The 27700-nt window shown below is 41.4% G+C and overlaps 1 protein-coding gene across 10 annotated transcripts in view; it reads left to right on the top strand.

The window, feature by feature from the left end:
* adgrb2 (adhesion G protein-coupled receptor B2) overlaps positions 1 to 27700 on the top strand; it is a 1037854-nt gene that overhangs the window by 861513 nt on the left and 148641 nt on the right. For all 10 annotated transcript variants that reach the window (XM_039740905.1, XM_039740908.1, XM_039740904.1 and 7 more), the window contains 3 exons: positions 25518 to 25587; positions 26106 to 26172; positions 27069 to 27154. In XM_039740905.1, coding sequence (XP_039596839.1) covers positions 25518 to 25587; positions 26106 to 26172; positions 27069 to 27154 — 223 coding nt within the window. The remainder of the gene's footprint in view (positions 1 to 25517; positions 25588 to 26105; positions 26173 to 27068; positions 27155 to 27700) is intronic.

Raw genomic sequence — 27700 nt, forward strand, 5'->3', positions numbered from 1 at the left:
AGAGAGTGAAATGTAATCTGGGGGGTAAAACAAAGGTTTCTACAGGGATTCAAAAAGGAAGGCAGCTCCCCAGATGCAAAGGATGTTGACTGTTTCCTTACAGAGAGAAAGTCAGGCAAGAGAAAGCTAGGTCATAAATTGACTATGACAGTGGGTTTAGCATTACTTTACAAGAGGGTTATCTTTGAGTTCATAGTTGGAAGGTGAGTTGGGTGAAAAGTTGAAATGGTAACAGAATGAGAGCAGGATCATAATAGAGAAGGAGAAACAGATGGGTGAATTCTATGCTGTTATTATGAGGTGAGCAAGAAGGCTAATTCTATGTAGATCCAATTGAATAAGTCCCAGAGATCAAGCAGAGTTTTGTTTTTACTTTGTGCTGTCCCATTTATGTATTCTTCCTTTGTGTGTGTGTCTTAATTAACTGTGGTGCAGTTAAATGCATGGGCCCATGGTGGTGTGGGGGTTTTTAATAAAAACAGAGAAGCAATGCAGACCCTGTGAGTGCAAACACTGATACATTTACCTGATATTTTTACCTCCTAAGCTTGCATGATAAGGAGTTTCAAACATGTTGAAAGGGTGTGAGGCTCCAAAAGACCATTAAAGCAGGCCAAAACCTTCACTGGTCTTCTCAGAACAGGATCACTCTGTCTGTCAACCCCCCATTGGAATCAACAGGCTCCGGCCTATAAATGCCCCAAAACAGTAAAATCTGCATCAAGTCAAGTCAAATTGGGGAGCATGCACTGGTACAGTGCATTGCCGCACCCACTACACGACAAAACAACTCGGATCCCAGTTTGCAACCCCCCCAGGTAGACACGCGGTCCAGTCTCACCCTCCGGAAATGACCCTCTATCTGCTGCAGCCAGGTGTTACGTAACTGACGCTCCCTCACAATGCAGGTAATGTGCCTCATTCAGGACTCCATGAGCAATCACTCATTCGACTCAAGGTCAAACCAGATCTGTGAATCTTTCTTCACCAACAGATGCCCCACAGCCGCTGGACCCCACGACCTTGCCCAACACCCAGTCCATACAAGCATTGAACAGAGTAGGAGCAAGAACACACCCCTGATGAACCCCAGTAGAATCTTGCTCCTACTAAATTTGAAGTTCAAAAATATAAAGGAAGTCCCAAAATATCAAAATGTTTCTCAAGGAGTAAACTCTGGGTTGTAGAGACAAGTTAAAACAAGATTCTTAATACTAGTAAATAGTAATATCATAAAATAGAGGAAAAATAGAAAAAAGCATGTGCCCAAAAAGGCAATCCAAGGTAACCAAGTCCAAAATCACAATCCAAAGACAGAACCAAATCAACCCATTAACCAGAAAACGCAAGAAAAAACTTCTAACCTCAATTGACCACGATGGATCCTTCTTTCTGACTGAAGTATAAAGCCAGAAGTAAGACCCAGAAACAGTGACATCAAGCTGGGCCTGCCTTATAGGTTTCCACCCACAAAGTCTGAGAAATTCATGCAACTTTAATGGGATTGTACATAATAAATAAATAAATAAATAAATAATAAACACAACTAATAGAAATAAATAAATAACTTAAAAATTTACAAAAACGACAATGAAACAAAAGAAGAAAGACAAACCAGGGGGAAAAAAACCTGGTTGTAATATATGACACTTGGTATGCTACATATATTTGTGTAGATTTACATAAACTGATACAGTGTGCTGGTAATTTGTCAATAGTTTTTTCAAATATAGTCAATGCCAACTTTATATAAATTATTAAAATACACAATTTCTTTAACATTAACATGAAACTCTTTGGGCGGCACGGTGGTGCAGTGGTAGCGCTGCTGCCTCGCAGTTAGGAGACCCGGGTTCGCTTCCCGGGTCCTCCTGTGTTGAGTTTGCATGTTCTCCCCGTGTCTGCGTGGGTTTCCTCCCACAATCCAAAGACATGCAGGTTAGGTGGATTGGCGATTCTAAATTGGCCTTGGTGGGTTTGTGTGTGTCCTGTGGTGGGTTGGCACCCTGCCCAGGATTGGTTCCTGCCTTGTGCACTGTGTTGGCTGGGATTGGCTCCAGCAGACCCCCGTGACCCTGTATTCAGATTCAGTGGGTTAGAAAATGGATGGATGGATGAAACTCTTTAAAATAAAACTCATCTTAATTTTGAACAAATTAAACCATACTAAATGCATATGTAATGGCAATGCATATTGTATGTCAGTACAGGCTGATATTAAGTAAAGGAAATAGCTAGTGAGATAAAATATTTATAGAAATGCTTCAAATGCTGACTTTAACAAAACTTCTTGCATTAAGTGCAATATCAGGATCAAACTATAACTTAAAATGCCTGAATAGTTTAATTTGCTCATGTAACTAAATGCTCAATTAAAATCCCAACACATTACCAGAAGATTCATTTTACTATATGGGAGCATTTCAGCTTTACTATAAGCCAGTCCCCTGCTTTTCTTATCCATGACTGCACTGAATTTGCTCTCAGTGGTGCTTCAAGGCATAAAAGGTATTCACATTTAAAGCATATAAACCCTCAAGAGACATTTGGGAAAAAACAGGTGGAATGGTGCACAAGTGTTCTTTTAGGAAAGTTCTGAGTATAATCAAGAAAGGGACTAAAACATCCATCGTTTTCAGGAAAGTTTTGGGAAACAGGGATACTTCATATATGCTGATCTAAGTGATTACTGCAGTGGCAAATAAGACACACGTTTGTGATGTAGCCGTGGTGTTTGCATGGAAAGAGGTTTTTATACTGCTTTACAATTGAAGCTTCTGGTTTGTTGCTTTTCTTTTGGAGTCGTTTATAATAATTGTCAAACGTATGTCCAAAGTCTAAATGCACAAACTAAAGTGCCAATGGTTATTCACTTGTGGAGGAGGTGTTTGACTTTGTCTAGACCTGCTGAAGTTTGTCTCCAAGTAATATTTGCTTCAGCCTATCATTTAAAAATGTCATGGCAACACTTTTACAAATATTTAATGTTGATATTATAAGCCAATATCAACCAGTTTTAATGTCATTTGTATGCACACAAGCTAAATTGACCACTTTAGTGCATTTCAACATACATTACACAAGTGTCTTGTACTGCTTAAACTGTGCTGATGGAGTTAACCACGAGCAATGTCCAGCATTTGGTGTTTCAAGGACGGAGGCGGAAATACATTTTTTACCGTTGCTGCAGATTCCCTCATAAGTACTCATTTGATTTGAATTCTATTGGATGGACAGAAATATTTCATGAACATTGTGGCTTGAAATCTATTTGTTTTTCTTGACATTTGCCAGATCCATGACATTCACAATGTCAGGACAACACTGTACACCATAACAGGATCATCAAAGCCCTTCACCATGGAAAATAAGCATTTTGGCAAGTCCATCTTGGTGTGCACTACACATGTACTTACTGAGAAGAAAGTGAAATCTGACTTAAAACAGTCATTCAATGCTTAGTAAACAGCTGCTTGTGTTCTTTGCACCTTTTTTGCCAGTAGTGGTGCAATGAAGGGTTTATACATCATACCTGAACCACAGTATCCATCTCTGGGAAGATCTTAATTGGCTTGTCTTGTCTTTGGTTTAGATTGATATTTTAAGTCAAATGAACAAGAGATTTTTTTTTCTGTTTTCTTTGTGTCTCAAATCAATGCATGACTGTATGAACATCAGAAACAATGAGTTTGTTCTTTCTTCCAGAAGTGTCCCATTTGATATTTACAACCCTCCTGTTATCATGCCAATTCATCTTAGCCATTGTTATAGTAAGTTTCAGCTTGCAGGTTCGATTTTACAGGAGATTCATTTGTTGCTGAAGCTCTCTGTCTCTGTCACAGAGATATCTTTTTCAAGTCTTTGTAGTCAACATAATAAGTAACTGAGAAAGACCAGTAGTTTTATGCATTACCTTACGCGTGATGGAATGTTAAGTGCTTAATTATGTCCAAAAGACACATCTGTGTAGAAGCATCTGTTTTTAATGTAGATTGTATTCCTCATTTAGTGAAATGTTTCCTTTTTGTCCTTTCTATATAAATATTGTATACTGTAATGGGGACAACTCTGACTGCCACCATTATTTACAGCTGAAAATTAAATGAGCACATGAAAAATATTGGTCTTATTAAGGCAAATACAGGAAGTATTGAATAAAGGAAGAAAATCAAAGCAACAACCTCATAAAAAAGCCATACTGCCCTACTAGGCCTAGCTGTGCAGCCATTCAGTACTTGACTGAGATGTGAATTGGTACAACCCCACAATCTTATCTATCTCAGCTTCACACATCGGTGCCTTCGCTAGCCCCCATTGCATCAGTGCCTATTCTGACTTATCATTCAGACTTTAGCTGTCCTGAGTATGTTTTAATTTAATTTGTGAACTCTTTTCTGAATTATAGGTATGGTTGTTTTATTTTACTGTTATCATTTGACTTATAAACATTGCCATTTTTAGTTTGTTACTTTTTCATTGGCATCACCATTTTCTGAACATTGCGACCATAGGTATGGCTCAACATTTGTGGGCTCTCACATCAAAATGAAAAAAGTATTAATTCTAAACTAGTCTGTCTCTCTGCTGAAGTCAGAAAATATTCAAATAAATTTTTTTTAGAGATCCAATTAAGTTAAACCTGTGCTATGCATAGGCAGTTTGTGGCAATTTGGAGGAAAACTGCCAAGGCGTTAACATAGTGTAGCAGCCTGTCGATTGTGCTGAAGATAGGAGGGGTTGAATACCTGGTTAACAGCGACCTGTCACATGGGTACAAAGAGTACTTCATTCCACAAATTGCAGGAGTGTTCATGCTACACACTACTAGCTCGAGAATATTCAAGAGTGCAAGCAGATAATTCAGAGGAGACAATAAACAGCAACCCCATGCAAAAAAAAAAAGTGATGATCTTTGATGGATCACAAATAATACAAACATAGGAAGGCTGATTGGACATCCTGGATATGTTAAACGACAGGAGAGCGTGTTTATTTTTTTAAGAGGCATTTCACATATACCATGACAGTGGAAAAATGCCACTAGGGATGTTAGGCTTCATGAAGTACAGAAAGAGAATTTATCATTATTAAATATACATGTACATTACTGATCTTAACTGCTTTTCAGTGTGTGCCCAATTTTCCATCTCAGAAAATACAATAATAATAATATTTTGAAAGTTCAGTGTTTTTGTCTGCTTTCTTCTGTTCAAATACTGCATAACTTTAATTCTATCAAGGGCTTTTGTCTATCCGGTTGCTCAACACATCTTTACTGTATTGAAAGGCTTGTGGTCAGCTGTAGTAGGAAAAGATGGGCAGGGAGAACAAATGCTAGATTCACGTGACATGATGTGGTTTGTGGATGACACTAGTAGTTTCGTCAGCTCCCTTTTGCAAACATTATTTTAAGATGGTTGTTATCTTTGGTATAGACTGATGTGATGGATGGCCGGCAGGTCAACCTGGCCGGGACACCCAAAGAGTGGAAGGATGGGGGAAGGCAGCTACTCTGGGGTACTGCCTCCCCCAAGACACTAGACAGCGATTTCACTGAAGCATAGGGCACCATGGGATCTGGAGTTTGGCTTCACAGCCCTTCTTGGGTACCGTGGTTGTTTTGCAAGGAGACACTGCAGGAGGACCGTGGACTTCTACTTTCTACATAGCTTGGAAGTACTATCGAGTCACAGGGACAGAAGCCCAGAAGTACTTTCGGGCTGACGGAAAACTTGATTTATCCATCTGACCCGGAAGTGCTGGCAAGTCGCGTGGGCAGTAGAGCAGAAGCACTTCCAGGTCGGACCATGTATAAAGGACTGCTGAAAACCCAGCAAGCGAGCCAGAGTTGGGAGGAGGTGGACAACGCTTTCTGGGAGGTGTGAAGGAGAAAGAATAGAGAAAGAGAACAAGAATACTGTGCTTTGTGGTACGTATTTGCCTGTTTATTGTGGCTGTGGTGCTTAGGGCTGTTTAGAGAAGGAGACAGAATTAAAAATACTTCTCATTGCTTTAACCTTGTGTCCTGAGTGTCTATCTGTTGGGTTTAAAGGGGCAACAGCAACCCCTAATGCCCACACTGGCAATCGATGGCATGCCAGCTGCTTGCTGGTACATTTTCAACACCATGTCCAAGATGGAACTGTTAATTCTTTAATTACAGATGCTTGTAGATGTCAAATACTTCACAAAACACAACAGAACAGCTTCACAATGGTCGCAACATCATTTTAGCTCATTAAAGTCAGCGTCCAAAGTTTGGATACCTTAATTAAAAAGTGGATTTAACAAATTTTAAAGACAGATTCTTCATTGGTTTTAACTTTTGGCTAGTGTTTTTTACTATCGATTCTGAAGTTTGAATATTAGTGCTGAGGTTCTGACTTTCTCACAGTCTAGTTAGTGCACAAACTGGTATGTTTCTAGTTTGGATTTGTGGCATTTTGAATATGACAACATTTTGATGGTAAATCATTTTGGCACCTTCTTTCCTACTGTTTCACTACATAGGTGCTGTTGTTTTGTGTTTAGTTGTTATGGCTCCTGTTCTCTGATTGTTATTAGATTTTAGGCTGTTTCTGGGTCGCAACTTTATAAATGGCCATCTAGAGTTTATTGGATTTCCTCAGTTTTGGGTGTGCTAACTTTTCTTCTGATTTTTCCTTGCAGAATAACTTAATTACCTGGTCTCAGACTTTTGAAAATTGTCATTTTTTGCAGATCGATGTGAACCTAGTCATAACACCCCCTTAATATTATGGCTAAATCTATCCACAAAGTCACTCCAGGTTTAGAAAAATACTTGAAAACAATATAATGTTCTCTGAGTTTTGCTCTGAGATTTTTGTGTAATGGCACCCATGATTCTGCAATTATTTTGTAGACACTTAGTGGTTGATGGTTTGGAGTGAGGGCATGGCATGAAGGAGAGTGTGGTCTTCCATGATGACCACATTATGAAAGGTTAGATGAAAAGCCTGGCAATATCATCTCCTAACATACTCTGATTAGCCATGTAAGGTGTTGGAAGAGTTGTTTTATTGCTAAAGAAGATAATCTTATTAATTTGTAATTGTCCCAATCAGACTTTTTCATTTCATGACATTGTCTTTATCTGATTTTTTGTATTGTAATACTGTTTTATCTCCCTTTTTTATTATTTATACAATTTTCTATCATTAAACATCATATGAAATATTATCCCCCTATAAAGTTAACAAGCTTCTTAGAATGTACCACTTCAAAAAAGCAGCTATAAATGAAAATCTTTAGAATTGCCATTCTATTCTTCACCTCTTCTCTTTTATTGTCATCTAATATGATACATCAGCCTTTTGAATGCAAATTCGTAGAACTGCTATGTATGCAACACTTACCTCTATTCAGATGTTACTTCACTTGAATTTTTTGCATTTAAAAAAGTGTATAATTTTTAAAAATTTATTTAAAAATGAAAACTGGTAAAATCTTTTGATGTATATTGGACATACATTACTAAATGTCGGTCATTCCTTTCTTCTTTTTTAATGTCCCAGACTTCTTCCCCTCGTTGACCATTACTGCAAGGCCCAACCATGGCAAGAATCTTTTTCTTGTTTTGTCTAAATATGCTTTGATCAGTGTTCAATTGTGCAATGCAGTGGCACTGCTACTCTATATATTGTAATGTGGCTGGGCACCGGAGAAGCAAAACTGTGACAACAGAAGAATAGCTGGGATGCCAACTGCGTCTTTCTTTTTAATCCCTGTTTTCCTTTCTTTGAACTTAAAGTAAATGCCTTCTGGAAGGAAAATACAATGGCCCTGAGGCAGCAAATAAACTGAAAAAGAAAGACTCCAGTTAGCCAATATCTTGCACCAGATAGGTCTCCTGAGGAGCTCTGAACCAGTTGGGTATCAGTCATGAAAGATAGCTCACTCAAGGGATAAGAGCAGATCTCGGTGTGAGGTTGTGAGCCCGGGAGAGGGCATCAGCAATTCATGTGGAGGGTGCCCCATCTATGCACTACATTGAATTTATAGCATTGCAGCACCAGGAACCATCAGGTGATCCAGGGATTGAAGTCATGATGGATAGCCAGCCACTGTAGGGAGGTTTGGTCTGTCACCAAGGTAAACTCTCATCCGAGGAGGTAGTACTGCAGCTGCATGATTGCCCATTTGACGGCAAGAGCCTCGTGCTCAATAGCCGTGTACCTCGTTTACCAGTCCCACATTTTCCGGGTGAGATACGTGACGGGCTGTTCAATGGCTGCTCCATTGATGACTTAGCTTAACATGGCACTGAGGCCTGTGTCCGAGGCATCATTCTGGAAAAGAAAAAGGACAACAATATTGGAGCGGATATAAGGGCCATTTTCAAGTCACTAAATGCAGTCTCTGCAGTAGGACTCCATGTCACAGTAATGGGGGTCTTTTTCCTTGTCAGCTATGTGTGAGGCACAGCCCTTTCAGAGAAGGAGGGAATCAAACCTCCAATAGTACCCCACCAAACCTAGAAAAGCCTGTACCTACCTCTTGGTTTTAGGCCGGAGCCAGTCACAAATGATAGCAACTTTGGACCACTGAGATTTGACATGTCCTCTGCCCACCACGTAGCCTAAATAATTAGTCTCTGTCAGCCCAAAGTAACACGTCCAGGTGTTGATCTGGAGGCTAGAATTGTGGAAGACCTCTGTAATATGGCATAGGTGTTCCGTCCAGGTGCTGGAAATGATGACTACATCAACACTATAGGCAGTATGGGGCCAGAGCAGTCTGTCCACCAGACACTAAAAGGTCACGAGGGCCCCATGCAGCCCAAAGGGTAGTACATGGAATTGCCAGTGGCCGCTATGTGTGCAGAACACAGTATTTGCCTTTGCTGTGTCTGTAAAGGGCATCTTCAGGTAGCCTTTCATCATGTCGATGATGGACAGGTGTCAGGCGTTACCTAGGCACTCTAGGAGGTCGTCCACCTGTAGCATGTGGTAGGCATGGGAAACTTGATTGAGTCGGTGGAAGTCATTGCAGAACATCCAGGAGCTGTCTAGCTTAGGAGCTAATATGATCAGGCTGGACCACAGGCCATGACTGTATTCAATCACCCTGAGTTACAGCATCCAGTGTATCTCCAAGCCCAACTCTGTTCTCTTCGCCTCCAGGAATTGGTAGGCTCTTTTGTGAACTACTATCCTTGGTTTAGTCACTATTTCATGATTGATCATCTCTGTACAACCCAGCTTGAAACCCACCACTCCGGGAATGAAAGCAATGGTGGCTCCAAGCTGTTTTCACTACTGGGGGTCTAGGGTGTTCCAATAGTTTAATTGTTCAGCCTCCAATATCAGTGACAAGATGAGAGTTCCTGCTGAGTCCCAGGGACCACGTCAACCGTCGGTTTAAGCTGGTCGACATGGTATATGTACTTTCTTGGAACTTGGTCGGGCTGATAGACTACATAGTTTACCAGCCCCTTTTGTTCTTTGACCTCATAAGACCCCTGGCAATGAGCCAGGAGTTTAGAGTGGGATTTTGGAACTAATACCATAACCCTATCTCCTGGCTAGAACTCACAGAGCTGGAACTAGCTCTTGTACAGCTGGGCTTGACAGCATGGTTCCCTCCCCAGGGTACAGGTCCGCCATGTCATACCCCCTTACCTCCTCTTTTCCATTCCTGAGATGCTTCTTGGATAGGATATTCCCCCTGTGTGGTCAGGTTCCACAGCCCAGGCAGGTATAGTGAATCCACATCAGATTTTCTTTGGGGCCAGTCTCTACCTAGTATCAAGGCATACTGTGTTGTTGTACGGACCACTACCCACAAGTTGTCTGAGTAGACACTGCGCCCATATCCAACAGGTGACCATCGGATGTTTCTGCCACTAACCATGAATACAGGTCAGACAGGCCCATTTACTGTCATATTATCCCAACTGATGAAGTGGATAGCAACAATGATAGTGTTGCTGCCAGAATCATATAGGGCAAGGACTGCGTGACCATCAACTGACCTCGAAAGAGTACCTTTCTCCCCGCATTCAGACTCCCATTCAGAGGTCTGTCTCTGGACAGTGGGAGATTGTATAGACCAGATCCCCACACCGAATGCAGTGCACCGGCTGTGGTGATCGCTTCATTCTCCAGGTAGGCCTCTCAATTTCTCTGGCTCCTGCAACAGGCTTCAAAGGCTGAGTGAGCCAGGTTCGATGCCACTCTTCTGGCATTTCCATGAGGTTCGTGGCCCTGTGATGCTCAATCAGCTCAACCAAATCCTCCATATCAGTCCTCTGCTGTCAGCACATGGGTCGAAAGAGGTGGTCTGGAAGGATGAGCAGTAGAAACTTGGCCACCACTATTTCAATGATGCGTTCTACAGAGTTTTTACTGAGCCGTAACCAGCATTTCAGCTTCCCCCACAAGTTGAAGGCCTGGGACCGTGGGCGTCATTATGTGTCGAAGCACTGTTCTTGACACTGCTGAGAGTGGGAGGTTGTCATCAGGCCATATTTGGCATAGATGTCCTTTTTCAGACTCGGGTAGTTGGATAACATATGCTCATCTAAGTCATAGTACGCAGGTTGTGCTACCCCGTTACAAAAGGGGCCAGTAGATGTGCCCATTTGTGTTGGGGCCATCGGTGCCTGGTGGATGTTCTTTCAAAAACTAGTAAGTAGGTTTCCAAGTTTTCTCGAGTGAGTCAGCAAGTAGATCCTCTGACATGCTTGCGTGACTATATATACATATATGTGTGTGTGTATGTGTATATATATATATATTATATATATATATATATATATATATATATATATATATATATAGTAGGGTTTCTAGTCGCTTTTGGGACTCCCCCCAACGGGACGGCAGCTGAAGAGTGTCCCAAAGTGCGAATGCCGCGTCTGTGGAAGACAATTTCTCTGTTGCCATGGTAACCACAGGCTCCCAGCACTGCAGCAGCTTGCCACAAAAGCAAATCCGAGCTAACTGCGGTCTTACTATAGACACCTGTCATCAATGGGTGATGCAAGGAACATTTTAAATGCAGGGAACAGTATTAGTTGGCCATGACCCTGCCTGATTGCTGTGCCTGTGTATAGGAGAGTGGCAGATAAATAACCGTGCTAAAGTACTGAGACTCAGCCTTGTGTTTTGGGGTGCAATACAGGGACTCACACATCACAATATATACACACACACACACACATATATATATAGTATATACAGGGGTGAGTAAAAGTAGGTTTACAGTTGTTAGTATATGAGGCCGGCAATTTGAGCATTTATGAGATTGTACCTAAGTGCAGTATGCCACTGTGACATTCTTTTCAGTTAAAAAAGGTAAAAAAGCTATTGAGTTAATAAAGCTCTTGTAATAATCATAACCTGCATGTCTGCTTCTATACAAATAACTGTAAACCTATTTTTGCCCATCCCATGTATGTATATCAGTATATACTGCTCAAAAAAATTTAAGGGAACAAGTAATCATCAGAGTCTAACAACAAGTCAGCTAAGTTTTACAGATATCATTCTGTCCAGTTAAGAAGCATAAGCAATTGTGAATCAACTTGCTTTGGTGCAAATGAAAGTGACAACAGGTGCACTGGATTTTCCAGGAGGACAACAACCAAAAAGGGATTGGTTTTGCAGATGGTAGCCAGAGACAATTGCTCTCTCTTTGTACATACCGATTCTTCTCTAGTTTTTTGTTTTGCCAGTGTACTTGTCACTAGTGGTAGCATAAGGTGGTACTGGCAGTCTATTTAGATTGCACAGGTAGACCAGCTCTTCCTGGATATCACATCCATACGTGCTATGGCAAGAAGGTTTGCTGTTTCTCCAAGCACAGTTTCAAGAGCATGGAGGATATACCAGCAGATGGGCCATTACACAAGGAGAGCTGGACAGGGCTGTAGAAGTGCATCAGCCCAGCAGCATGACTGGGTATCTGCTCCTTTTTGTGAAGAGGAACAGGAGGGGTACTGCCAGTGCACTACAAAATGCCTTCCAACTGGTTACTGTTATGCATATTTCTGACCAAACTGTCAAAAACAGACTTATTGAGGGTGGCATGAGGGCCCCACGTCCTCTACTGGGACCTGTGCTCTCAGCCCATTACTTTGCAGCTTGATTGGCATTCGCCATAGAATACACAATTAGCAGCTCTGCCATTGGCACCCCATTCTCTTCAAAGCAGGTCCACACTGAGCACATGTGACAGACCTGAAAAAGTTTGGAGACGCTGTGGTGAAAGTTATGCAGGCTGCAACATCATCCAGCATGACCGGCTTTAAGGTGGGTCTGGTGAGGCCTATCCTTGGACGGTTGCACAGACCTCCACATGCTGGACAACACTATTCTAACTGCTGTTAGGTACCGTGATGAAAACCTCAGAACCATTGTGAGACCTTATGTTGGTGCATTGGGCCCTGGGTTATGCCTGCTGCAGGATAATACCTGGTCTCTCTTGGCCAGAGTGTACAGTCACTTCCTGGATGATGAAGGCATTGATGCCATTGACTCCTCGTTCCCCAGACCTGAATCCAATTGAGAAACTCTGGGATGTTATGAATCGGTCCATCTGACACCGCAAAACAGTGCCACAGACTGTCCAGGATCTCACTGATGTGTTGATCCAGGTACCTCAGTGTGTATACACAAAAATGTTATGTACGCCTGATTCCTTTGCATGAAGCCACGCACATTCTCACGCCAGCTCAAACTATTACGTACGCATGTTCTCGGCTCAGTTTTGCAAACTGGCAGCACTCAGCGTCAAAGCAGTGATACAGTTCCTGTGTCAAGTCAAGCTGGGGAGCATGCACAGGTACGCTACCCAACGAAACAACTCAGGATCCCAGTTGGCAACCCCCCCAGGCAGACACGCGTTCCAGTCCCACTTTCCGGAAATGACCCCCTATCTGCCTCAGCTAAGGTGTTACGTGGGCGACCCTTTGGCCTGGTCCAGCCATTCGGGTCCCCAACGAGGATCCTACAAGCTGGATCACCCTCGGGGAAACACGCCACATGGCCGTAGTGTTGTAACAGACGCTCCCTTGCAATGTAGGTAATGTATCTCATTTGGGACTCCATGAGCAACCGCTAATTCGACACAAAGTCAAACCAACAGTACCCAAGGATTTTCTGGAGAGACACAGTACCAAAGGAGTCAGTCTTCGTCTCAGGTCACTGGATAACGTCCATGTCTCGCAACCATATAGCAAGATAGGAAGCACCAGGACTCGGACCAGGACTTGGATCTTTGTCCTTTTGTATAGATATCAGGAGTGCCACACACTCCTTTCCAGCGACCTCATGACCTCCCCATGCTCTTCCAATCCATCTACTGAATTCATAGTAAGAGTCACCAGAAAAATGAACGTCACTGCCAAGGTAAGTAAACCTCTCGACAAAGTCGAAACTCTCTCCACAAACAGATACACTGCTGATGGCTGTGCCCAAGTGTCATTAAAGGCCTGGATCTTGGTTTTAATCCAGGACACTCGCAAACCCAGACACTCCAACTCCTCGCTTAGTCTCTAGAGCGCCCCGATTAGAGCCTCCATTGACTCCGCAAAGATCACAGCATCGTCAGCAAAGTCAAGATCCGTGAATCTCTCTTCACCAACAGATGTCCCACAGCCGCTGGACCCCATGACCTTGCCCAACACCCAGTCCATACAAGCACTGAACAGAGTAGGAGCAAGAACACACCCCTGATGAACCCCAGAATCAACTGGGAAAAACACAAAGGTTCTGCCTCCACTCTGCACAGCACTCACAGTACCAGTGTATAGGCCGGCCATAATATCCAGCAACCTTGAAGGGATCCCAATAACCCTAAGGATATCCCACATGGCGGCTCAATGTACTGAGCCGAACGCTTTACAAAAATTGACAAAGAAACTCTGCCGATATTCGCATTTGTGCTCCATGAGAACCCTCAGTGCCAGGATGCGGTCGATGGTAGACTTCTTAGACGTAAAACCAGACAGTTCTGGTCCCTGGCTGGTGAGCGATCACAGATCCTATTGAGGATAACCCTAGCAAGGACTTTACCCGACACGAAAACAGTGTTATCCCTCTGTAGTTGCTGCAATCTAGGCGATCACCCTTCTCTTTCCAGATAGGGACAACAAGTCCCATTTTCCAGTCAGTTGGGATAATGCCAGTCTCCCAAATGGAAGCAAAGTTTGCTTGCAATGCCAGGAGGACAGCCTTACCACCAGCCTGGAGAAGTTCACCCCAGATACCACAGATCCCTGCAGCCTTTCCTCAACTCAGTTGGTTCACCACCTTTGCAATTTCAGTGAGATTAGGAGGTTCACAGCTAATTGGAGGATCAGCCTCAAGAACTGTGGACCCAGAGATATCCAGCGTCCTAGCCGGAGGATCAGGTTTGAATAACTGCTCAAAGTAGCCAGCCCAGCGGGTCACAACTGCAGTGTCATCCATAAGGACCATTCCATCAGCCGCCCTGACTGGGACTCTTCAAGGAGCAGATTTGGATGTGCATAATGCTTCAATTCCTCTGTAAGCAGGATGTGGGTCGCTAGACCACATGTGGTGTGTCACTTGCTCACAGATTCATCTAACAAACGCCTCTTTATCTGCCCTCAGAGCCCTCGCAGTTGTCCTTCTCAGTTCCTGGTACAGACCAGAGTTGCCATTGAGCTGTGCACTGTGACTCCTCTCGATGATATCCAGGGTGCTCTGCGAGATGAAAAACCTCCTTCTGGGAACATCCCTAACACCAACACAACCCTGAGCAGCTTTCAGTGTCTTGTCACGGAAGGTCTCCCACATCACATTAGGATCGGCAGTCGTACCCAAATCTGCAAGTTTCTCACACAAACTGTGTGCAAACTTTAGAAACAGCCTGGTCTTGGATTCTGGAAAGTCAAGGCTTATTTTCCTAGTAGGTGGTAACCTAATGGACCTAAGCTGGATCCTAAGAGTAGCAACAACAAGTCTGTGGTCAGAATTCACAAACTGGGCACTTCTGTAGACCCTACAGTTTTGCAGCGTCTGCCCACGAGGATGTGATTGATCTCCTTCACCACACCACTTGTATTGGAGTACCAAGTCCAATGATGCGGTTCTGGGTGCTGGAACCAGGATCCAGCGAATAACAGCCCCTTTTGCAAAGTCAAGGAACATGGAACCACTTTTACCACTGTCACCAGACCCATGGGGACCAAGATAATCCTCAAGCCAGCCCTGTCAGTGCCAGTGGCTGCGTTGAAGTCACCCATGACCAGAGGAGTGTCACTTCGTGGGCAACCATCAACCACCGGGCGAAGCTGCGAATAAAGTGTCTCCCTCGCCGAGACGTCACTCACTGCGGTCAAAGCATACACTGAGACAACAGACAAGGCACACAAGGAGTGCCGTAATCTGAGTCTCATAATACACTCTTTGAAAGGAGTGACCTCAGACACCATCAGAAGAAACCAATCCACTACAGCAACAGCTTCTCCCCGAGTACGACAGCCATCAGAGCGACCAGACCAATAAAAGGTGTATCCACCCACAAAGATCTGGCCAGTCCCCGGTCTGCGCACCTCAGAGAGTGCCACCACTGAAATGCAGAGTTTATGCAGCTCCTCTGACAGAAGAGGAAGATGATCATCTTGCTGGAGAGACAAGACGTTCCGTGTGCCTCAAATTGGGACCCGAGCGCTGCCGTGCAGCACGCGATGCCTCAGCACCCCAGCAGTTCTGATCCCCAACAGACCTGACCCCATTGGCTCTCCAATGGTTTTGACTTTTCTGAGGATGCTACTCCTGCGGCGATCAAAAAGGAGTCTTTTCTTTCATCTTGGAGCTGTGTGAGGTTTTTTTACGGTGTCTGGAGTGCCAATTCTGCCACCAACCCCCATGATTTCCCTGCAAGTTATATGACCTTTTGCAGGGCTGGATGCAGTTTAGCGTCATAATGTGTTATTATTATTATTATTATTATTATTATTATTATTATTATTATTATTATTATTATTATTATTATTATTTTATCATTTTATAGGAAAATAAGTTTATGGAGGATTTGCATATCGAATCTCATTGCACCATATAGTAACAATAAAGAAATTCAATTTAGTTCAATAAAAGAGAGCACGTATTTACATATAATGAAGACTGGCTTCTTGGAGATCTTGATATAATTTTTAAGATGAAAGTATGCTACATTATGCAGATACATTTTTAACTTCATTTAAATAATGTATACTGTTAATAATTGAATGTGTAGATACGGTGGCCAGCGGTAGCGATGAGCTGGTGCCCCATTCAGGGATTGTTCCTTTTTGGGACTGGCGCGACCCTGAATGAATAGATGGATGGAATAATTAAACATGTACTACAAAGATATTTCTCTGTTCTTTAAAAGTTTTGAAGAATCTGAGTTCTAAACTTATACTGTAGATGGCAGACCTTATTGTGTGGCAATTGGTTACATGGGGAAAGGAATGGAAGGGCAGGAATTGGGGGTTAGTACGTTTGAAAGAGACAGTACTGCTGCAATAAATTATTTTTAAGCAAGCATCTTGCATGAGGCAGATATAATCTCTGGATGGCGCCAGCTCGTCGCTACCACTGCACCACCGTGCCCCCATGTTTTATACATGCTTTAATTCATTTCATCATGAAAATTATATCAAGTATATATCTTAATATTTAAATTGATCAGAAAGCTGAGATCATGACTGTAATGTATTCTGTGTCCTGTAAGAGAAAGCCCATTTAAGAAGCACGTAGTGATTCACCCACACAGACTACATAGAAGAACACATAGAATACAAAGCATTTAACATGCTACTTTAGTTATGATGGGATTTGAGAAACTAGTAAATTAAACGATTTGAAGATAATGTGATTAAAGTGGAAATTTCGAGATTAAAGTTGAAATTTCAAGGTTTTTTTCCACTGTGTCCCTATTTTTTTTTTTTCTTTTCTCTGTATCCTAATAAGTTTCCATATGACACTCAGACAGTGAGCTACTACTCACCTTTTCACAGCAACTTTGATATCTGACCACTTCTTTTTTATTTTGGGCACTGTGCAACTCTCTGAACTTGAACTTTCGATCAACTTCCTTTTGTTGTTTATACAACTGCTTAAACCAGCAAATAGTATGTTTTTCAGTGCCTCCACTTGGCATTCGCTAAAATTCTTCTTTTTTTAACCCTGCTTTTGCCATTGTCTTTTCACAGAACGCTGAACTTAAGGGACTATTTATATTAATTTGCATCTTCAAAGAGGCGTAGTTCTGGGAGAAGTCTGGGTGGGGCAGCAGGCTTGTGCACGAGTGTTACATTTCAGGCTGACTGGGATTTATGTAGTGGAAGTGTGTGGAAGTTGGCTTACGCATGTTTTTTTGCATCTGAATTTTTTTTTTGCGTTTGCAAATTTCAACTTTTGTCTGCACACCATGTTTTAGTGTGAATTCTACGCACAGCGTTATGAATGAGGCATGAGCAGGTGGCCTTATGGCTAAACCATTTGAACTGACCACCTTCCAAATAGTACAGCAAGTACCCTGCTTTATTTTTCTAAAGAGCCTCCTCAAAAGCTTTGCCAAGGCGGACTGGGGAGATTTACATTTTATGGAAGAGCTTATAAAGCTCATAAAATCACCCATGCCAGTCTCAAAATCTGGGAGAGCAAAACAGTCCTCTAGTGGATTTCCTGGAGATTACGTCCTACAAAATAAGTCTTTTCCACACAAATCAGAGCCTGTTTCCGAGTTCCCGGGCTGCTGGGCATGCGACCTACCCAGGAACGAGGCGGGATGTAGGTGGATGGGGGGAGACGGTTTGTGTGCTCTTGCCAACCTCATGATGTTATCAAATACGGGACCAGTAGTCATTAATGGTTACAAACTCAATGTCTTGTTTGATTCCGGCAGCAACATTTCCATTGTTGATTGCAGATATGTCTTACCGCGACAAAGAATTAAAGAAAAGAACAGTATTAAATGTATTCACGGAGACATCCGGATGTACAATACTGCCCTATGTTTTGTGAGTTAGGAGCGATCGCTAAAAAAATTCCCCATGGCAGTCCACCCTAATCCACCCTTTTCAGTGATTCTGGGACGGGACTGGTCTGAAAATAAATGCGGTAAACTGTTGACTATTGCCGATAAAAACTTAGGCCTTGTTAAAGATGGGGATGACTTGTCTCAAGCTGTCTCCACGCTGTGTACACAGCCGGCGGAGAAAGATACGAAAGCCCACAAGGAGGATGGGGAGATTCCTGCACCATCGCAGGGAAATACGTCATCTGCCCATGCCTTGACAAGTCGGGAGGAAACCCTGCCCCTTGAGGTCAGACTGGATCCTCTCTCCGACATACACTTTCAATTTAGACAAACACCGGCTTCTTTTAAAAGAGAGCAGTGGAATGATGACTTCCTAAAATTTGCAAAAAATGCAGTAGTCCTTGTCAACGGCCAACGCACACACCAGCCCATGCCACAAGGACCTCACTTTGTAACAGAAAATTATCTATTATATTGGGTCGCAGAACATGGGGTGGAGGTCTGGAAACTGTTGTTAATCCCACGAACCTACCGGCAGCAGATTTGTGAATTAGCACGCGCCCACCTCCTTGGAGGCAATTTAGGCTCAGAAAAAACTTTAGAGTGGATTAAGCTCAGATTTTATTGGCCGGGAATTAACGAGGAGGTTCGCCGTTTTTGTATGTCTTGTCCGGAATGTCAATTACGTTAAATTCCTAGGAGAGATCGCGTTCCTCTCATTCCCCTTCCCTTAGTTGATGTCCCCTTTGAAAGAATCAGAGTCGATATTGTAGGACCCTTAGAGCCCTCAGACCAAGGACACAAATATATATTAGTCCTCGTGGATTATGCGACCCGATATCTGGAAGCTGTTCCCTTGCGCTCAGCTACATCTAAAGCAATCCTACGGGAACTAGTAGGAGTGTTTGCGCGTGTCAGCATTCCTAAAGTCCTAATGGACCAAGGAATGCCTTTTACCTCAGAGACGTTCAGGGAAACGGCCAAGTTAATGAGAGTAAAGCACTTAAAGACCGCGGTGTATCATCCTCAAACTGATGGTCTAGTGAAGAGGGTTAATCAGACTCTCAAGCAGATGCTTCGCAAGGTGGTCTGCGGGGATGGGAGGAATTGGGATCAACTCCTCCCGCTCGTTCTCTTTGCCTATCGGGAAGTCCCACAAGCCTCTATGGGGTTCTCACCTTTTGAATTATTATACAGATGATAATCCCGAGGTATATTGGATATTTTGAAAGAAGGCTGGGAAAGAGAGGCTCTTCCCTCTACAAATATTTTGGAATATATCGTGCAATTACGCAATAGATTTGGGAAAATCCGACCTATTCTAAAAAGTCATATGGAAGAGGCACAAGCAGCACAGGCCCGTTATTATGACCGTGGCTCCGAGAATTCCGTCTGGGGGATCATGTCATGGTGTTAGTTCCCACCTCCCATTCTAAATTACTTCCCCATTGGCAATGCCCTTATGAAATTAAGGAGAGAAAAGGATTGGTCGACTATTTGGTGAAACAACCCAATCATAGACCAAGCGAGCGGGTTTATCATGTTAACTTTCTGAAGCCGTGGAAGGAGAGGGGGCCAGATCCCTCCTCTGCTCAGCCCTGCTCATTGTTTGCTCAAATAGACACCCTTAATTTAACTTATAGACAAAGATGGGAGCTGGAATCAGCAATCCTGTCCATCTCTGAGGTGGTGAGTGAAAAACCCCGGAGGACCTCTCTGATTGTGCACGACATCGTGACTGAACCAGGGGTTATAGTCCAAGAGCACTCCTATAGACTTCCTGAAGCAAAGAAAGCAGAAGTGGAGCTGGAAATCAAGTGGATGCTGGAACTAGGAGTGATAGAGGAAAGTCCCTGGTCCAGTCTAATCATCTTGGTTAGTAAGATGGCAATTGGAGGTTTTGCAATGACTTCCGTCGGCTTAACCAGGTCTCCCTTTTTGATGCTTATCCCATGCCTCGCGTGGATGACCTCGTCGAGAGGCTTGGACAAGCAGAATTTTTTATCACACTTGACATGACAAAGGGGTACTGGCAGATTCCTTTAACACTAGAATTACCAGAGCCTATGAAAAAACTCATAAATCCGTCCCACCTTAAATCGCTTCTTAAAACCATTCTAACCTCTCCGCCAGCGTCTTTTGTTAATCTAAATGTGCTGATAAAAGAAAAACTGCAAGTAGCTGGCTATTCCATCCCACCACCAACTTAGAACGTGCACGAACTTCTCCCAGCTCATGTCTTGATTGATTTTCTGGGAGTGAAGTGGAGTTTTAGAGTGGAAATAATAGATTGTTGTTTGGAACACATGCATTTCATATCTGTTCTGTTTCTACAGTAATCTGTGCCCACGAACTCTTGATGCAGAACGCCCGACCCAATGGGTCTGGGCTGAGGGGGGGACCTTGTTACACACGTGCAAGTAGCTAAAGGGTCTGAGTAATTGTAATAAAACAATACTAATAATTGCTGACATCACTTCTGGTTCTGGCCCTTTTGATGATGTCATTTCCTCTACGGGTCTATAAAGCCTCCATCTTGGTCTATTATAGTCAGTTCTGTTGTGGACTCTGTTATAAGCACGTTGTGCTTAAAAAACTTAAACTTTTGCTGTCAGGAAAACAATATATGGGTGGCCCTAAATCTTTATGATGTCTGTGTTGTATTATTGTCACTATATAAATATATAGTATATATATATAATATATATATTGCAGCACAGTGGCGCACTGGTAGCACTGCTGCCTTGCAGTTAGGAGACCCGGGTTTGCTTCCCGGGTCCTCCCTGTGTGGAGTTTGCATGTTCTCCCCATGTCTGCGTAAGTTTCCTCTGGGCGCTCCGGTTTCCTCCCACAGTCCAAAAACATGCAGGTTAGGTGGATTGGCGATCCTAAATTGTGCTTGGTGTGTGTGTGTGCCCTGCGGTGGGCTGGCACCCTGCCCGGGGTTTGTCTCCTGCCATGTGCCCTGTGTTGGCTGGGATTGGCTCCAGCAGACCCTCGTGACCCTGTAGTTAGGATATAGCGGGTGGGTTAATGGATGGATATATATATATATATATATATATATATATATATATATATATATATATATATATATATATATATATATTGTCACACATGTGCACATGGGAGGCAACTAAATGGCTTGAGTGAGGGCAATTTCGAGTCATACCGGGATGTGACAGAGTTCACTGACTCTTTTTCTCCCTTGCCTGCAGTCTATTCACAGGAGATTCCACCTGGCCCTCTTGATATCGCTTCCGGGACTGAGCCAATGGAAGGAGACCTTGCCGGATCCGGCCTCTGTGATGTCACGTCTGGGCTCGAATCTATGGCTGAAGACCTTCATGAGCCCGACCCCTTTGATCTCCCTTCCTGTCTTCCCCTTTAAAAGCCTCCACATTTTCCCTATTCCCTCAGTTCTGTTTTGGACTCAGTTTTGTGCACAGCAGTGCTATCATTTAAACGACGATTTGTAGCCAGGAAAGCAAATACATGGGTGGCTGCCCCAAACCTTGCCATGGCTCTTTGTGGCTTTTGTGACTATATATATATATATATATATAATGTTAAGGCCAAAACACGAAGATCGGACAGTTCCCGAATTGGCCCACCGTTTTCGCATTTTGGCTGTGAGGTGTGGCCAAAGTCTGAATTACTAGAAATGGCCATCATGCTATTTCGCGACGTGGTGAGAACTCCCTGGCGAAAATCCAATGTGCTGATGTAAGACTGTCCACTCAAGGTGCGAAGATGTTTAAAAACTTTCAGATGCAGATTCAGAAATGAGTCTTCCATTCTCCACGAGAAACTTCTCAAGGCAGGTCTTGTTCAGAAAGCGGACGCCATTTGAGACGGCCTTCCCCTAGCCCAGGGGTCCTCAATCTCAGTCCTGGAAAGCCACAGTGGCTGCAGGTTTTTGTTCTGACCTGGTTGCTTAATTAGAAAGCAATTCTTGCCAATAAAGCACTAACAAGCTATGAAATTAAATTAACTCTGCTATGTCAGGTCATTCTCATATCCTAGATTTTCTTTCCCTTTCTATCATGCAAATGATTTGAAGGCTAAAATGGACGAGTAATTCTCAGTCCTTCACTTTTTTCTCTTCATTTTTCTTCCAAGTATTTAATTAAACCCAATAGTGCAGATAAATACACACAGGTGTAAATGTAAATAAGATAAATGGAGAAATGCTGCTCTCTCTTGTCATTTGCATGTTATTGATAATAAGGAGCAATTAAAATAGCTGTTTAAGACAAAATTAAGCAATAAGGGCTCAAAATCACTAAAGTGAAGCAGAAGTGTTACTTTAGCAATAAGTGCTTTTTATTAAGCAACTGGGTTGGAGCAAAAACCTGCAGCCACTGCGACTCTCCAGGACCGTGATTGAGGACCCCTGCCCTAGCCCAAACACTAACCTTAAGGTTAATAATAGGTCCCTGATGTTAAGTCACTATTCTATTGCTAAAATGATAACAGAAATGTGAAACCTACTTACATACCTAATCTTAATTATTGTGAAACAACCAAGAGGCGTCCGCTTTCTGAACAAGAGCCACCAAGGATACACTCGATGCAATTGCACTACTAAGTGTGCAACAAATCACTGCTCATGCCTTTTTTCTTTCGACTTTGGCCGATTGTCCCATGCCATTTCGCAAACTGGCTGGCCAAATGCCGAAATTGAGGAAAAGATCAGACATTGGCCAGTCAATTTACAGCGACATTGCCATTTCCTGATTTGGCCACACACTTCCCACTTTGGTCGATTTCGGGTTTTGGCTGTAACATATATACAAAAAGAATGCCTGACAACACAAATAATCAAATCAATGATTTTTGTTATTTGAAAATGTATGGTTATAAAGTTAATGAAATAATGCACAAAATCAGAAAATACAGTATGTAGCATCTGCACTGAACGTGCTACTTTAGTGTCTCCCATGCTGTCTCCAAGTCATTTTACTCTCTCTAGTATCTCTGTCAATTGATTTCTATGTTCCTATTTTGTGTCTTCCACTTCAAGTTCAATTTCAGTTTGACCACTCTGTAGTTCTTTTCAACTATGGCCCCTTTATCTCCTCGATGGTGAAAGACTGAACTATAAATCTTTAGCATCACCTGGCCATATTTGTACACTTTTGTCTCTGTTGTTTATTCTGCATCCAGTTTCTGTAGTTTAAAAAGTCTCAGGGTATTGCTTTGCTTCCTATCGTCTCTGGGCACTGACTACTTCTAATGAGTGTTAAGTGTACACTTTAGCTCATATGTCAGATTTTTGTACTTTATTTTAGGTCTTGTTAGATTAAAATGTCAGACCTATATTGAAATTAATTGTATACTGTAGTATAGTGAAAGTCAATAAATCTTAAATACTTTAACAAATATATTGTAAAACATATTTGCTTGTTATTTTATTACTATTAATTAAATTTGAATTAAAAATAAGAATATTTTTTCAACAACAATGACATAATCTGAAAAGAAATATCTTTAATCAAAAACCTTTTTGTGTGCATATTTGACATTTTAATCATTAAGCTAAAATATTTTTTTTTTCCAGAGGGGTGGTTATAGTTATTGCTCTGGTTTTATATTACAAATTAACAGAACTCTTTATCTGCTCTTATGATAAAAAGATACCTTGACAAGAATGTGCACAGCATATGGTATAGGCTGGCTTCTTTAAAACTTTAAATAATTAGATTTAACAAAGTAATTACATTTGCACTTTACTACATACATTATAATGTCAATGATATTTCTTCAGGCAGATATGTATTTAGAATAATGAATTCATCAATCATATCACACTACAACTGGAATGATTAATTAGTTCCTCACGTGTTATTTGTGTACTGTATTTTACTTGTTGTTGGTTACAAGATTTAAGTAAAGACAAAAAAATGACTGACATGATTAGTCTTGATTTCCGTCTTTTCAGTAATAAAAGCTGAAATTTAACTCAGGAAGTGAAGATTTTAAATATGCACTAAACATAAAATACAGTTAAAGGCCTTTACAAAGGCTTCTTTGGTCTTAATAACATCTTGTAGTGGGCTGACATGAGGTTTGCAGGACAAGAAAAAATTATTGGGGTGCCAACTTGGAAACAAAACCCCATTTAATTCAAAGCAAAGCAAGAAATAATAGGAATGAAGCACTTTACTGAGAAGCTTTACAGGGACAATAGTCCTCTTATCAGGATGATCAGCATGGAGTTCGGGCTCCTGACAACACAAATGCTACGTCTTCATCAAAATCTGACCCCCTCCTCTGTGGTCACTCTGCTTTTATATGGTGCAGACTGGAAAGGGGAGGACTTGTTTCAATTCATTGCCCTCAAGGAGCAGTTTCTCCATGCTGTGAGGGAAGGAGAAGACAAGTCTATTAGCAGCAGCACCGCCTGTTGTCCTTACTTCAGATGAGCCCGGAAGATGATCCTCTAGCATGCATGCATGGCAACTTACACATTCACATCAGTAAAGTAGTTATTTAACTCTGCAATGTGACCTACTAAAAAGCTTCACTTTGCACTGGTGAGAGGTGGCTTAAAGGAGACACTTTTCTCTTGATATTGCATACTTCAGCATAAGACCTATGAATCCTTCATATTCACAAATAATTCTAGCAGCACATCAAATAAACCACACTGAATAGAGAGGACTAACCACTTTTACCGACCCTTTGTAAGTATTATTAAGACCAAAACAAGCCTTTGTTAAGGTCTGATTACAAAAAGCACATGAGTAGTATTTGTATGTAGGCATTTTTATATTACCTAAAGAACCATGTTACCATATATTTATGCATTTAATAATTGCACTCTTTTAACATGGAGTCAAGGCAAGGGTTGCATTAGCAGGGATCTGCAAAAGAAAAAAAACACAATATGTTAAAATAGCTTTCTCAATGAAAATGAGAAAAAAAGTAAGAGAAAAACAGTTACAGATGTGCTGTCATCAGGTGTGTGACAGAAAAATAATTAAAAAGTAAGATAATATACGAGGGATATGAGGGAGCATAGTGGGGAAATATAGTTGTTGGGTCCTTTTCGGTCATTTTCAATGTGGAAGAAATGTTTACCTTCTTCTTTTCCTTTTTCACAATGCAAGACCCTGGCCTTATTCTTAGTGTGGAGAGATCCCAGGAGGGCACTTTTTTTCCATGATACATTTGACATTCCATAATGCAAGGCAGCAAAATGAGAATACGTTGAAAGTGGGGGTAAATACTTTTTATAGCCACTGTATGTAATATTGTCATTTTTTTGTAAACTTAATAGCTACGATAAAATTGCTGCAGGAAAAAAAAATGTTAAAAGGACGGGAGCAATGCCAACTTTTTATAGTCTGACAGTACCCACAGTCACAAGCCATTCTTCCTCATGCTGAAGCCATGTTATTTATTTTTCTGTTCAATTACTGCTTATGTTTCTGTATTAATTTACAAATTAAAATAAAATGAAACATTAATAATGACTTATTATCCATTAGGTTTGCCAGCATTAATAGTTGCAGTCTCTGTTGGGTTTACCAGAGCAAGAGGATATGGTACAGCAAGTTAGTAAGTAACTCCTGTTTTTTATATTTTACACTTCACTCCAAAATTTGCCTAGTGTTGGCACTAGTACATTCTCTACAATAGTTTCTGTACCCTGAATAAGTTGGGGGTGAAAGAGAACGCGTTAAGTAAAGCATGAAAACTTTTAAGTGCATAAATCAATATAGTGCATCTGTTCTATCTAGTTCAAGTTTAAATACCTTTTAAGTTCGGATTGCAATAATGCCCAAAAACATTTGGCTTTCAAAAATAAACTGATGGCATAGTTTAAAATGACATATTTTTAAACTGCATGTGGCCTGACACAGTCTTTATATATAGAAAGTAATAAATGAATGCATGACTTTCACAAATTTCAATGTACTTTTTTATTTATAACTTCAATGAACGTCTCAGTAGAATGCAGATATGCTTGATGTTAAGGTGTACTCTCTTCTCTTGATGTTAAATGAATAAACCAATACACATTGAATGATCCCATGACTTTATACAGTATGATACTCTTTTTGTTTAATGTCAAGCTGCTGGCTTTCCTTGGAAGGTGGGCTGCTATATGCATTTGTTGGTCCTGCTGCTGTCATTGTTCTGGTAAGGCTCCATCTATTCTTTTGTGCTTTTATGTTATAACTAAGTAAACTCCTATAAAGTTTCTGTTTAGTATGGTAATGATTGTACCTCACTTGTATAACACCTTTCATGCAATGTGCACAACAAATATAATTCAAGTGATTTAGAGATGCAAGTAGGAGAGAGATGGTGATAGTTTTATTGACTATAGTGTTCTATAGGACGTGAGGTAAGTTTTGTTACCTAGTTTAATGTGCTGCCACCCAGGAACCTTTCGATGGATATCATTGTGCCAGTGGGATTCTGAATATCGACAGTAACAAAAATGCTTTTGTATGTGTCAGAGTTTTTGCATTTTTCCAAATAATTAAATTAGGATATCATATGGAAAATCTAGAACTGAATTTCAAAGGACGAATTAATATCTGCTTTGCCATTCTTATTATAAGGGTTGCTATATTGTTTCTGTGGGAATGGTTAAATTCTAGGCTATACAGAGCTCACGAGTTCCTGTGTTGGTTTGAATTATTTTAGTAGGCTGCATATTGCTTCCAGGTACCAAGCTAATGCCTTGATTTGAGCTTCTTTATCCTTCTTTTTGTGTGTATTTAGAGATAGACTGAAGTTCTGTCTAAGTCTAGGTTTTTAACATGTGTGCAATGCCATCGGGAAGTTCAGGAAAAAAATGAATAAGCTGGTAAAAGAAATTAATGACAGAAGGGAGGGATTTTTCATTTTTAAAAATGCTTCTCTGTATGCAGTATTTATTACAAATCTTATCTCCATCTATTATGTACAGTAGGTGCAAATGGAACATAAAATCTGTCATTACACCATTTCCAACTAACACTAATGTGCCTGATAGGTTTGGGTCCGTACTGCTTGCTTGTTCTCCTTGTTTGTGATTGTCATTTCAGGTCAACATGCTGATCGGAATTGTGGTCTTTAACAAGCTTATGTCTAGAGATGGAATTTCAGATAAGTCTAAAAAGCAGCGTGCAGGGTAGGTATCCTTTCACTCATTTTCATTTATTTCTGTTATTAATGAGCAACATCTTGCTAACCATGAGATATCGTGGGCTTTAAATATCCAGTTTTCATCTTGTTGTTTGAACTCAGATTCCAGAGGAAGAGGGTAGAAAAAGCTAATCTTTTTTTTGCATAATTACCACTCTTCATTCACAGCCTTTACCCTCTCAATTTTTTACTATAATGTTGCTCTTGTAATTTTCTTAAATCTGCCTTATTTTTATGCACTGAGTCAGGAGGAACAGTGTTGATAGGCTGCTACTTCTGAATATAGTTGAGTTAAAACTACCGTCATGGTTATAATACAAAGAAACTGAGAGCAGCTCACAAATTAAATGCATTTCTATATTTGTGTTTCACTGACATGACTAAGGAGACATTAAGTATTGTGTGGGTGCTTTAATGAATAGAATAGAATCTTTAAATAGAATGTGTAGTCCATGACACTCTTTGATTAAAATTAACTGGGGTAGCAGATCCCCTGGCAGTACTTATAATATAAATATAGTACACTGCTTCC

This window comes from Polypterus senegalus, chromosome 17, assembly GCF_016835505.1.
Source record: "Polypterus senegalus isolate Bchr_013 chromosome 17, ASM1683550v1, whole genome shotgun sequence".
NCBI classification, from domain to species: Eukaryota; Metazoa; Chordata; class Cladistia; order Polypteriformes; family Polypteridae; genus Polypterus; species Polypterus senegalus.